At 48.6% G+C, this 14469-nt stretch overlaps 1 protein-coding gene across 6 annotated transcripts in view; it reads left to right on the top strand.

Moving 5' to 3' along the window:
* WDR25 (WD repeat domain 25) overlaps positions 1-14469 on the top strand; it is a 140465-nt gene that overhangs the window by 99023 nt on the left and 26973 nt on the right. For all 6 annotated transcript variants that reach the window (XM_082737681.1, XM_082737676.1, XM_082737677.1 and 3 more), the window contains one exon: positions 1031-1161. In XM_082737681.1, coding sequence (XP_082593807.1) covers positions 1031-1161 — 131 coding nt within the window. The remainder of the gene's footprint in view (positions 1-1030; positions 1162-14469) is intronic.

Here is a 14469-nt window from a genome sequence, read left to right as displayed (position 1 = left end):
GGTGGGTGTGGTGCGCAGCAGGTTCCATGCCTGGGATGTGTGGAATGGCCTGGCCTTTGGGGATATGTTCAGAGGCAGAACCGAGACCGCTGGTGGTGAGAATGGCTTCCAAGGCCAGTCTGGTTTCTGAATACATTTTCAGCGGTATTGAACGGAACACATAAGAACTACAGCCAGTGCCCTGGGCTCGCTTTGGAGCCCAGCAGACCTGAGCTCAGGGTCAGAGATCCATTCCCCACTTTCGCTGAGCCCAACCTGTTTATATAACTGACCTCTAAAAGATCCTGATGACAAAACAGACATTTTTCACACTTTACGTGTGTATGTACGCACATTTGCACATGCACACGAGTGCGTGACTGCAGTTTCACGACAGACAGGTAAAGGGCAAGGCCTGTCTTGAATCACGCTGAACCAGGGAGACCGCAGTTAGCCACACCATCTGTCCGTGCTGGCACTCAGGACCCTGTGGTGTCATGTTCTCATTTGTTGCCCAGAGTATCACGACATCCCCTACTTGCCACACCCTGTAGCAAACCATTCATGGATTGTTGTAAGGTCGTGATTGTAAGACAGCTGATCCTAAAAAGACCACTTTGGAGCATCCTGCTTATTCATTTTTAGACTCCTAGGTAAATAATCTCTCTACTAATTGTACAGCTTTGGTAATGTTATGTAATCTCCCCGAGTCTTGGCTTCCTCCAGTTGTGGAGCAGGGGTAGGGCATTGTGTGATTTAGATGAGTTGATGCTCAGTATTTACGGAACACAGGAAAGGTGGCGGCGTTCATGCGTCCGGCCATTAGCTTAGCCCTTGGGGAGTTCAGCTAATCAAGGGTGGGGATGCTGGCTCGATATTGAGGCCGAAGTTGCTGCTGCCCCTGTTGTACTTCCAGAAAGTCTTGTGGCCCCCTCAGGCCCAGATAGGCGGCATCTGCCTGTAGCTCTGCGTCAGATGGCATCTGAGTTTTAAGATATTCGTTTTGTGATCGAGTCTTTTTTAACTCACTCTTCTCCATTTTGTGTTGTAGGAACCCAGGTCTTCAGTGGTCAGAGTGACTTTAGGATCACTACCTTGAAATTTCATCCGAAAGACCACAGCCTTTTTGTGTGTGGAGGCTTCCACCCTGAAGTCAAAGCTTGGGATATAAGGACCGGCAAGGTGATGCCCATCTCCCTTCCGTGGCCTCTCCAGGGAGAGCTTGCCGCGGCCGTGTGATTGCCTGGCGTGGGCCGGCATCTAGGTGCAGGACCCCGGAGAGGGGCTAACTGCCATTCCCGTTTCATCACTGCTCAGCGTAAGAGAAACATTCTTGAATTGTTAGAATATTGAAACATCAGAGGTGCAATTCTATATAACCTGTTACCGAACACGTTTACTGAGCATCTATTGTGTGCAAATGTTTCTAGATGGCATAAAATGAATCAGCTTCTGGGTTACTAAAGGGAATAATGTTGGATGCAGGTAACTGGTGTGGAGTTGCAATGTGTGTGCGCGTGTGTGCATGTTCATGTGCGTGTGTGTGTGTGTACATGCATGTGTGTGTGTGCATGAGGGAGAGACAGAGTTGGGGCGCAGTGAGGGAAGGGCAGCCACAGTTCAGAGGAGGAGTACTTTCAGCTTAGTGTGAGGAAGGCTTCTTAGAGACCGCGTTCCTTCTGGCGCTAAAAAGCTGGTCATGATCAGTCTGACAGGAGTGATTTCCACTGCACTACACCCACCCTCTGCCAAGCCGCTGCTCTTGTTGCCTTCACCCATTTAAAAAATGGCAGCTCTGCCTATCTAGGGGTTCAGGCCAGACCCATCAGAGTCATCCCTGTCTCTGCTCTTCCTCTCATCCCCACATCCAAACCGTCAGCAGACCCTGTGGTGACTCTGGTTTAAGCTGCTGTTGACTCTTGCTGGGATAATCGCAGTAGTTTCCAATGCGGTATCTCTTTTTTCCCCACTCCTTACAGTTTGTTCTCAACAAAGCAGCCAGAGTCAGCTGTCACTGTGCATGTCAGATGTGCTCCTGGTCAGAACCTCCAGGCTCTGATTTTGCTCACAGAAAAGGCCTTTGTCCCTGCAATGGCCGATAAGGCCCACATGATCTTCCCTCACATCCTTCTCACCATCTCCAGCCCCACCATCATCCTTGCCTTCCTAAAACACATCAGTACATTCCTACCTCAGCGCCTTTGCGCATGCTGCACTTACCACCTAGAATGCTCTTTTCCTGTTTTTTTCTGTAGAGGCTCTCTCCCTCTGTCCTACACAGTTCGGTTCACCTCTCCAGTAAGGCCTTCTCTGACTTCTCTGACCACCCTGATGGTCACCCCCTGGCATTCACTAGTCCCCTTTGCTACCTCACTATTCTCCCTACCCTTTATCACCATCTGTGGATTTTATATCTTTATATATTTGCCTGTCTGCCTTCACTTGAACATAAGCTCTGCCAGAGGAGGGATTTTTGTCTGTTTTGTTTGCTGTTGACTTCTAGCTCCCAGAATGGTGCCTGGCAAATAGTAGGCACTTGACAAGCCTTGGTTGACTGAGTGGAGGGATGAAGGAAGAAGGCACCCATGCAGAGTATATATGTGTAGAAGGCAGGAGTATGAAATGTGAATGGGGACCAGTGACCGACTTGACCTGGCAGGGCCTGGGCTCTGGGCAAGGGGACTGGCCCTGAGGAGAGAGGCTCTCAGTCATGTGAGTCTTGGTTTGGGTTAGCAGTGAGAAGCCAGGGCTGAGGATGAGTTCATGGAGGGGTAATGAGGAAGAGGCATGGCCAGGCTGCCTCTGGGGTTGCCCCATGACTTTAGGATGACTCATTTTCAAGATCTAGGAAGCACTGCCCTGGTCTAAGAGGCACCCAACAACTTGAGTCATATAGAATAGTTTATAAGACCCATGTTAAGCTGAACTTTGAAAGAAGAAGGTACAGACTGTAAGAGTATCCGCTGCATTTGGGATTCAGGGGATTCAGGGAGCTTTGGGGTCCCACTCCGAAGAGCTCCGGCCTGCTACAGTACCAAAAGGTTCTGCCTTGAAGGCTTCCCCTCTAGGACTGCCTCCTGCCCCACCTTGGACTTCCCGGATTCGAAGGTTCAGTTGGCTGCTGCAGGAAGATATTTTCCCAACAGGCTGGTAGTAGGGACTGCTGGTGCTTTGAGAACCCAAGAGCAGAAACAGTTTCTCTAAAGAAAATGTAGTTTTGCCTATAGGTATCTTGTGGGAAAATTAAAGCATGGAGAGATGTACTCTTTAAAAAAGTCTCATATTTTTCTTTCATAAAGAAACTTCTTTTTACAAAAATATTTGGAAAAGAGAGAAAAGTTACCCATAAAGGAGTAGACACAATGGATTTAAAAAAAAAAAAACCACACAATTACTGGAACATTTATATTTGGGCTGCGTGTGTTGGAAACTCTTAGTCATGCTGTTTGAAGAGGGACCTTCGATTACTGAGCCTCTGCTGATGACCACGTCCCTTAAAGGTGTGCTTACTGTTTTTAGCCTCAAAGACCGAACACGTAAGAGATTACTCACCAAAGACGCCATCTGATTTAAGAGTTTGTTAAAAATATTGGATTTTCTCCTAGGGCAGACGCCATCTGACAAGCTCTGAAAAAGCTGGGGGAGAAGCAATTAGAAGCAGATGTTGCTGTGACTGGTATTGGCATGTTTGCGAGTCTCTCCCAAGCTAATAATGTGGGTAAAGGGATCTGTGCAATGTTTGTTTTTATTTCCTCTTTACCAACAATCCGAATGCCTCTCCTCACCGTCTGGGTCACAGGGCTAGTTCCATTTGCATCAGCAGGCTCAGAGACCGCTCTTTCTCCTGCTTCAGTTACGTTTCCTCTAACAGGTGTTGCCCGAGTGTCTCAAGTGGGCACAGCCAGAGGAACAGAGAGGAAAGGCCAAGGCTCTCTGACCTCCTGGATCCCCCTTGGGATGGCTTGGCAGAGGGCACGTGGTGCTGTCCCAGGTGCTGAACTCTGCAGCCCTCTCTAAGGATGAACATCTGGGGCTGAGCAGCTTGACTTTTGGGGACCACCCTCAGAGACAGTGGAGAAAACTGCAGGTGGAGGCAAGAGGGACACAGACCTTAGAGTAAAATAAAAAATCAAAACTAGCTTCCCCTTTTAAATATGACGTGAGGGACTGTTTTATTCTAAGAGTAACCCGTGATCACATAAAAAATGAGAGAGAGAAGTAAAGAGAATAGTGGGGCCAGCCAAAGGTAGGCATTAGTAACATTGTAATACCTTTTTTTCTTTGTTCTTTTTCCGTGTGGTGTGCGTGTCTTTTTTAAAACGTTGTTTAGTCTTATATTTATATATTTATTTATTTTTAAGATTCTGTTTATTCACTTGAGAGAGAGAGAGAGAGAGACAGAACACAGGCAGAGGGAGAGGGAAAAGCCCACTCCCTGCTGAACTGGGAGCCCGATGTGGGGCTCGATCCCAGGACCCTGAGATCATGTCCTGAGTCAAAGGCAGACGGCAGCTAACTGACAGACTCACCCGGGCGTCCCTGGTCTTATTTTTATACACGGTTTTGTATTTTGCTTTTCACATAACACTGTAATATAAGGGTTTTCCTTGTTATCACAAACTCTTGAAGAATTTGCAGTCCCTCCCTTTGATGCAGAGTGCTTAGCTGACTCCCTTCTCGCCTTATCCCTGGTGCTCAGAGCTGAGTCTGGCATAAACCAGCACTTGATAAAAGTGGATTGAATGGGTCATGTTAAAACAGTTTAACTTATTAAACCATTTCCCTAAGTTGGACATTGAGGATAATTCTTTTCTTTTCTTTTTATTGCCACTTAAAATGAATAGACGTGAAGGTGGAGACCAGGGTCAGCAAACTAAAGCCCAGGGCTGGATCTGGCTTGCTGTCTGCTTTTGTAAAGTTTCATTGGAACATAGCCATAAACACTCATTTGTATATTGTTTGGAGCCGCTTTCACACTACAGTGGCAGAGCTGAGTAGTTATAATAGAGACCACATGGGCTGCAGAACCTGGCTGGGCCCTGCTGTTGGATAGGTCTGGCTGTGACATCTGTCACTCTACTGATTGTTAAGACTCAGCCTCCCGATCTGGCTGACAAGGCGGGAGCCCCTGTGCCTCTCTGTAGTAGAGGCATTCTTTTTCTTTTTTAAGTAACATATAGTATATTATTGTTTCAGGGGTAGAGGTCTGTGATGCATCAGTCTTACACAATTCACAGCACTCACCATAGTGCATACCCTCCCCAGTGTCCATTCCTCAGCCACCGTATCCCTCCCACCCCATCCACTCCAGCAACCCTCAGTTTGTTTCCTGAGATTAAGAGTCTCTTATGGTTTCTTTCCCTCTCTGGTTTCATCTTGTTTCACTTTCTCCTTCCTGCCCCATGTATTAGAGAAATCCTTACAGAGACTTTGTGTTCAGAGAAGGTCTTTTTCAGAGAACTGTTCTTCAGTCACATTTCTCTCCATCATTATAATCTCCAAACAGACCACCCAGGTCTGTAAGACACACATCTGTGCATCTAGTGCTGTCATATTGATGTTTATTTGCTTCAGCTTAAGTCCTAGAACTCAAATCACTGGGTCAAAGTGAATCAGCATTTTGAAGGCAAGGGTTAGGTTTCCAAGGGCAGAGGTGAAGTGTGCTGTGGTGGGCTAGAACCCATCCCAGTGCATGACTGTGGGGCCAGGCTACCTCTCCGCCGCCGTCTGAGAGAATGGAGCCTGAGTAGTTGGAACAGATAACTTTTAAGCTACTTTCCAATCATATGATTTTATGATCCTTAAGCTGAGCCAAATGATGAATGTTGGGATTCTGGACTTCTCAGGGCCAGCCCAATTCATTAGAGCAAATGGGCTGTTTGGCTTCCCTCTCTTCTTGGATGATCTCTCTTTGCCTCGGGTTTGATGTTTGGAGCACATCTCTCATCGCGGCAGAGTGCCTTGACTTCATTTCCAGCAGCCCAGGAGGATGTGTTCTGTGTGAGTTGGCTGAGCACGCATGCTCGAGCTGGCGTAATACCACCAGCAGGATCTCTGACTTCTTCCTCCAGCAGTGTGCTTGAATGTGGGTGTGGTCTGGAGTCCAGGAGGCCCGTGGGCTGGACTTCGTGTCACTGTAAGGTCCCTCTCTCCAGAAGCCCCTCCAGCTTCCAGTGCTGCTGGCCCAAGCTGCAGGAGTCCTGGGCTCACGGCCTCCTGTACCACACATGCAGCTGGGTGATTGCAGGCAGACCCCCGCAGATTGCAGTCTCTCTCAGCCGGGGTTTCCCTGTTGCTATAGTTGAGGGGCAGGACGAGGCCATCTATAAAGCATGGCTTTGCATACTGCCCGTTTGCTGGCGAGCACCTGGGGCTCTTGTTAGGATGCAGATTCCGTGTCAGCAGGCCGGCGGTAAGGAGGACTTCTTAGTCTGTTAGGGCTGCTAGAACATAATAACCATGGACTGAGAGGCTTAAAAAACAGACATTTATTTCGGAAAGTTCTGGAGGCTTGGAGCCTGAGATCAGGGTGCCAGCATGGTCAGGTTCTGGTGAGGACTCTCCTCCTGTGCAGGAGGGATTCTTTCTTGCTGTGTCCTCACGTAGTGGAGGGAGAGAGCCCCAATCTTTTCATCCCCTTTGAAGGATGCCACACCCTCAGGACCTCATCTAAAGCTTATCACCTTCCAAAGGCCTCTCCTCCAGATACCATCCCACTGAGGATTAGGACTTCAACAAACAGATTTGGAGGGGCACATCCAGTTCATTGCACATGAGATCTTATATTTTTAACAAGTTCCCAGGAGATGCAGAGGCAGATGGTCCATGGACTGCACTTTGAGAAGCCAGAGCCCAGAGGGCCTCTGAACACAGAGGTTACTTGCTTCTGTCATGTGAGCTCCCTTGGCTTTCATCCTTGATTGGTCTGCACTGTCTATGACCTGTTTCAGTGTTAGCTCCTTGCCTTCTTACTTGACTGTGGGTTCCTTCAGCTGATAGGTATTTACAGCTGCCCATGGGGGGCCAGGTTGGGTCATGTCAGTGCCCCAGCATCTCTCACAGGGCCTGGACCAGACAGGTGCTCAGGTAGTATCCTGGGTCAGTTGTCCCTTTGGTCATGGTGGAGCCCTGAAGCAGTACTCCCCCACCCCTCCAGCCTGAAGGCAGTGGCTATGCCGGGATCTGTACAAATGAAATGGCCCTCCAACAAGTGGGAAGTAGAGGCTAGCAGCAGTCAGCTGCAACTGGTCACTCGGGAAGCAAGGACAGAGGCAGGGACCTTGGGTGACCCTGCATCAGGTGAGGTGTGTCATTGTGGTCCTGACGGGTAGGGGCTGGCCGGCTCTGAGCCCTGGTGCTCCCTGGTGTTTGGTAGGTTGCAGTAACTGGCCTCCCTTATCTCCAGCCTCACGGGTCCCTGGCTCTGCATGCAGCAGGGACCGAGGGTTGTGGACCCACAGAGATGTCAGACAGGGTCGCAGCTCTCCAGCACCTGTGGGAAATGCTCAGGACGGTTACTTTGCAGTTACTTCAAAATTCACTTTAAGATGACTATGTAGTTTGAGCCAAGTTAACATAGGTATTAAATTCATCCTTGTATCATGAATCAAATTTGTGAGGAAACTACAGATGCTTCAGAACCATACTGCACAGTTAGTGAATTACCCTTTTTGTAAAATTAAATTACGGAATTCCAACCTCAGCAAATTACCTGTCACTTGAGCAGGATTGAGCCCTGGAAATTAGAAAAGCTCTGGCAAACCTAGGTCATATGGCTCCTAACCTGGGATCTTGGCTTCTGCCCTGGTTCCTCTTCTTTTCTGTGGGCAGAGCCGGGGTTCTGCTTGGCTCGCGGGAGAGTTGGAGAGCATTCCTAGCCCTGCTTGGGTCTCCAGAACACTGACCCCCACCAGTTCCAGGATAAATTCTCATGACTATGTGGCTCTGACAGGCTCACTTTTGCTATAGTACTGATTTGACAGGAATCATCAATATTTAATGCTTGTTCTACATTTTCTTCTTTCTCTTTTATAAACCTTGTAAAGGGCCATCTTGACTTCCAGATCTTGTGTTAGTTTCTTGACCTTCTCCTGGAGCTTTGTTCCAGCCCCTCTGCCAGTGTGTGTCTGACATGCAGGTGACAGTGGGGGACGCTGCAAACTCTCCCTCCTGACTTCTTGGACACTCACCATAGCCTCTCCCTCGTGTGTGTAGTTTCCCAGCAGAATGGGGAGCCCCCTGAGGACAGCGATCGTGCTTCATTTGCTGCTCTATTCCCCACACCTAGCAAAGTGCCGACCTGATAGTAGACCCTGGGTGGGTGGGTGGGGTGCTCGTGTATGAATAACAGCCCTGATCAACACCAAGTTTTATAAATCCCATCTAGTGAGCCCATCCAGGAAGCAGAAGCTGAGCCACCATTCATTAATCTGGTTATTTGACGCTTCTCCCGTGGGCATCCTTCCCCTGAGTGGGGATGCTGTGAGCAGGCAGAGCCACCACCAGCTGCTGACCTGGGCTGATGCAGTGGCTGGAGGCACCGTGGGGGCATCAGTGAACACTGTTGGCCCAGCACCCACCCTGTCCAGAGGCAGACAAGGTGTGAGGTTCAGAAGCTCTCCTGGTGATTCTGATGTTGAGGCAGAGCTGTGAACCACAGCCCTGGGGGCCATGGTCTAGGGGCCTGGGTGAACGTCCTGAGGGGTGTTGTGTAGGGTCTCTGCCCTGCAGCGTGCACTCGGCAGCTGTGCAACAGGCTCGGTACCATCAGTTTTCGTGGCATTGCGGGCAGGTTGCTTATTTGCCCTAATGAGGTTTTGATTACTTTCCATTTATCTCTTTCATCAGCTTTATATTAAAAAGACTTCTTATTTGGACTCATTGTGTTTTCTGCAGTTCTAAGTTTTGCCTCAAACCAAACTTTGTGTGCAGAGCTGAAGAGTTGGGGAAGGGCCTGGAGAACCTGGTGCAGAGAGGAGCATGGCCACTGCACTCCTTGTGACTTTGGCGGCTGCCCATCCTTTCTGGACTGCTGGTGCGCCATCTGTTGAGTGGGGGTGGGGCTGGGTGCTCTCTGGCCTCTGCCAGCAGTGGGTACTGATCCCTGCCACCTGCTGGCCCCTGTACGGAGGACCTCTGTGTCCCAGCTCCTCCAGTGCCCAGCAGTCCAGGGCGGCTGTCTCCCCAGTCCACTGACAGGGCACCCAGGTTCAGAAAGTCTAGCATTCAGCTCGCATATGGCCCGCTAATAGTGGGGCAAGACCTTGAGCCAGGTGGCTGGACTTCCACAGTCTGGCAGGGCTTCCTGTTCACAGTGTGAGTGAAACTTGAATATTGTGTGTAAGGACAGAACCTGGTCAGCGAGTGCCGTGTGCTTTGTTCACTCGGTCCGGCTGCGTGCAGCTCTGTGCCTGTGTCAGGGCTGTGGTGGGTCCTGCTGCCTTGGGCCTGAAAACATAGACCAGCATGTCGGTGAGTGCAGCCTTTCTGCCCCCAGGGTGTAGGTAAGGAAGCTGTTCTGAAGGGGGTAGCACTCGGTGCAGGGGCTGGCAGCCTCTGTGGGGCATGGATCTGAACCCAGGGCTTATTTTCAATTTTCCCTCCCCCTAATTGCACATTTTGTTTATTGATGTCATAAAAATGTTACAGGCCCCCAGCAGACCCCAGGCATGTGGTGTGACAAAACCCAGTTAGTCCTAGCTCCCTAGGAGCAACCGGTGTGGAAGACGGCACTATGGACACCCCCCCGAAGGCATACGTTTCTTCGATGTGTGATGGATCTTTCCACCTCACCGGCTGCCATCACAGGTGGCTGGGGGGGGGGTCTCTGTATGTCTCCTGGGTCCTTCGAAGTTTTGGGTAGAGCTGGGGGAATGCTTCCTAGAATCCAGAACTTAGAGACCTGCCACCCAGCCTGCCCTTTCTCTTCAGCTCCACTCTGCTGCCCTTTCTTGGGGCTGCCACACTCCTCCCTAAAACCTGACATGTGAGTGGAGCTTGGTGGGTGGCAACAGGAGACCCGTGGGACTCAGGAGGGATGGCCCGAGACTGTTGACACCCCTTTGATGACTTCTGCCCTTAAAAATGCAATAAGATATATCAGAAAATAGAAAGTGTTGATTCTGGACCTGTAATGCCTATATAAATATAATATTTATATAATTCTAACTTATGAGACCTTTATAATGCATTTTGTCACTAAAATAATCTGTTACACTGAGCACCACTTCTTGAGATTTTTGAAATCTTCATATTTTTATTGAAATTGACTCATGATTTGTTTTACTTGAAAACGTTTTTTAGCTTGCTGTAACTATGGCATCCAAAGAAATCATGGGTTTGATGCCCTATCTATTTTTATCTTACTATGCTTTAAATACTTACTACATTTTTTGGTAACAGCTTCATTGAGATGTAGTTCACATACCATACAACCCACTCATTTAAAGTATACAATTCATTAGTTTTTAGTATATTCATGGAGTTCTACAACTATCACTGTAGTCAGTTTCGAATGCTTTCTTCACCTCAAAAAGAAGCCCTGTGCCCTTCAGAGGTCACTTCTCATCCCCTGTCCCCTCTGCCTCCTGCTCCCTGCAGCCCTGGCCAACCACTGCTTTTGCTGTCTCTGTGCATTTGCCCATTCTGGACAGTTTGTGCAAACATAATCCTGCAATGTGTCGTCTTCTGTTTAGCATCATGTTTTCAAGATTCATCCATGTCATTGCAGAAGCCAGGATTCCCTTCCTTTTTCATGGCTGAGTACTATTCCACCACATGCCTCACCACTTTCTGTTCACCCATTCACAAGATGGTGGGCGTTTGTGGTGTTGCCATGGTTGGGCTATTATGCGTTGTTATGGACATTCATGTACAAGTTTTTGTGTGTACCTATGTTTTCATTTCTCTTGGTCCTACCTAGGACTGAGATCACCAGGTTGTAGTGTAGCTTTACTGGTGACCTTCTAAGACTCTGCCAGGCTCTTTCCACAGTAGTTGCACCTTTATTATCCTTCAGGTTCTGTCATTTATTATTACATTCTGTCTCCTCTTTCATTCCTCACATTGGCATTTGGGTTTTCTTCTTTTTCCTTTTTCCTTAATCAGTACAACTAGAGATTTATTGATCGTTTCATTGAAGCATTGATTTTCTGTGCTGTTTTTCTCCTTTCATCTTCATTAATTTCTGCTCTTGTTTTTATTTTCTTCTCCTTGCTTTGGGTTTAATATTCTCTGTCCCTAATTTCTTAAGGTGGCAAATTAGATGACTGATAGGAAGTTATTTTTAATATAGTAAGCATTTTAATGCTGCCCATTTCCCTCTAAGCATACATCCCACAAATCTCGATATGATATATTTAATTTCTGTTTGATTCAAAATATTTTGTAAGTTCATTTTTACTTCTCTTTGACCTGTGGGGTATTGAGAAGTATATCATTTAGTTTCCAAATGTGTAGAGATTTTCTAGATATCTTTCTGGTATTAATTTCTAGTGTAAGTGTGTTATGATCAGAAAATGTACTTGGCATGAATTCGGTCCTTTAACACTTGTTAAGATTCATTGATGGCCCAGGATACTATTAGTCTGTTTGGTTGAGTGTTCCATGTGCTCCTGGGAAGAATGTGTGTTTTTCTGTTGTTAGATATGAGGTAGAGAATTCTGTAGATGACAGTGTGTTCATATTAGTTAATGGTGTTGTTCAGTTCTTCTATCTTTGCTGATTTGTTGTCTCTGTTGTTTTAGTTACTGAGAGAGGAGAGCTGAGCTCCCCACCAGTATTGTGGATTTGTGTCTTTCTGTTTTTTGGTTCTTTTTTTTTTTTTTTTTTCCATTTTGCTTTTTGTATTTTGAAGCTGCCACCGGGGCTCCACTGGGAGCATGCTCTCAGGTCAAAGTTGTTAGAGAAAGTAAGAGAGAGAGACGGAAAATAGCAGCTTACGTCTGAGCCGGCCACTTCACGTCCTTACCCTCTTCTCGTGTCCGTGAGAGTCTTCAGGGAGTTGCTTTTTGTGTTTTACCCAGAGTTTTAGTTGTGATCAGTGGGTGGGCAGGCTGCAGTGGGCTTACTCTCCACCTTGACCCCACGTGGATTTTGAGCGTATTTTTCTCTTGGCCTTGGCTTTCCGCTCTTTTCCTGGCTGGATGCCGCCTGTCCTGCAGTCTCCACCATGCATCCTTTCCAGGGGCTGATCCTGAGCCCCACTGGTATGGGTGCCCCTCCCTCCCTCGGTCTGAGTTCTAGCTGCCTGTCGGTGTCCTCTCCCGACCGGCCTGTGAGCCACCTGAAGGCTGGGGGACACGGCGGTCTTGTCCAGCTTGGCACCTCCAGACCTCCTGTGTGTTGGCACAGGGTCAGTGGCTTAGGAAGTATTTCTGGAACAAATTACTGTGAATCTGCGACTTATCTCCACAAAGATTATGAATTTAAGAAGGTTCCTGTAACCCAAACCCATGCCTCAGCAAATAGATCCCTGGGTGCAGGATGGTGTTGAGGGCTATAGGGTTTTAATAAGCACATGGGTCTTCTTTGTGCCCCATCAGTGGACAGACTGTCCCGGCAGCCACAGCCTTGCCAAACTGCCCTCAGGAGGACTGCCTGGTGCTTGTTAGCAGGCCCGGTGTGAAGGCTGAGAAAGGAGGTAGGATGTGCGGAGAGGAGGCCGCTGTGTATCCCGTGATTAGGCTGCGCCCAGTGGTCCACTCATTATTTTGTGCTCAAGGAGGAAGGACAGGGCACACATCTCTTCTCACCTTCTGTGTGCCCTTTCTACAGCAAGCACATTTCTCAGTTTTTAATTATAGTCTTTGACTTAAACGTTTTCTTTAAAAAGGTCTGATTATCTATCTCGCCTCATTCATTTATTCATTGAACATTTGCTGAACACCTGCCATGTGTGGGACTTCTTCTTAATTTACAGGATTCAAAGAAGCTACAGGAAATACCTCATGCCCAGCTGTTGGCATCTTGATCCACCCAGTTGCTAGACCAAGCCAGAAACCTCAGTAGCAAGTTTAGGATTGCTCTCCTCCCACCACCTTGATACCTATGCTTTCCTCTCCTGGGGTGAACATGTAAGGTTCTGCAGGTTGTTCACTGCACACAGGCTTCTAGCTGAGGAGTGGCTGGGGCTGGAATCCAGCCCATGCTCTGCTGGCCAAGTCATGCCCCGGGTGTGGGGTGGTCTCCACCTAACAGGGTGTCTTTTTCTAATCTGCACCAGGGTGCCACATGAGCCAGGGGTGGTCCTGTCCCTTCCTCTCTGTCTGCTGCCCAACCTGATGAAATCCACTCCCTCTCTGTCCCCCAGCCTCACCGCAGGACTGTTCCTCACTCTGTCTTCTGGGGCCATCAGTGCCACCCTCTTCTGTTTTCCACCCTGCGGCAGTGTCATCTTCTGGCAATGCAAATCAGAGTGTATTCCCCTTTTACTTGGAGCTCCTTCTGACCTTGCAGTGCCCACAGGGCAGGTCCAAGTCTCCTGACCAGGCATGGGCAGCTCTGCACAGCCTGGCCTGTCTCCATTGGTGGCCTTGGTCCCAGCATGGGGCCTGCCCCACGCCCTCCCTGCAGCCACCAGCTCACAGCACTGGCATGGGCATGGTGGCAGCAGAGGACTTCACACCTTCCCAGACTGTATGACTTGTTTGCTAGGAGTTGGTCTGACACTTAGTAAAAAGAGTAGGTCAGTTATTTTCCAAAGCAGGTGGAGGAGAGGAGTCAGTCTGCAAAGGAGCAGCTGGAGATCTCGGGCCAGATCCCGGGCCGTAAGGTCGGGGGAAGGGCCATCTCAGCTGAGAGAGGGTCCCTGTGACCCGGACACACTTGTGCCCCTGCCTGGAGAGCAGAAGGGGGCTCATCCCCTAGACACTCGTTCTGACTGCAAAAGCGACGTGCTCTTCGTAGGCTCCTTGGGAAGCGGAAAACTGTGAGAGGGAGAATCACTCACTCACTCCCAACCCAGCCGCAACCACCACCGACAGCTGGTCTCCCTCTTTCTGGGGTTTTTATGTGCATATTTACATTTTTATGTAATTTTCTCCCAGCATAATATGATAGCATTAGCGTTTTCCATATTGTTAAAAAGTTTTTGGATGATATAATTTTTAATAATTACCCAGTATACTATAATGTATTTAACCGGTCCTCCATAATTGGGTATTTATCATACCAGTGTTTCCTTTATTATAACACAAAGGCAAACTCTCTGTGTAAATCCCTAGATGCAGAATTGATTAAGGGGTATGCATGGTTTTAGGTCCTGGGTACCACTGCCCCCTCCCTTATAGGAGCAATGATCTGTTTGTCGTGAAGGATGGGCTTGGCACATGAGTTTGTTTTAGGCTTGGTGTGGCTTATCTGTGCCCACTCCGCATCCTCAGCAGAGCCGGGGTAGAGGCGTGGATGGGCGAGGGGATGGGAGAAAGCGGGGTGGCTGAGGGAGCAGGGGGTGCTGGAAGAGGGACTGCCACCTACTTGAGGCAGAAGGAG

The sequence above is a fragment of the Mustela nivalis genome, assembly GCF_964662115.1.
Source record: "Mustela nivalis genome assembly, chromosome: 6".
NCBI lineage: Eukaryota > Metazoa > Chordata > Mammalia > Carnivora > Mustelidae > Mustela > Mustela nivalis.
This window is presented reverse-complemented; position numbering and strand designations above follow the sequence as displayed.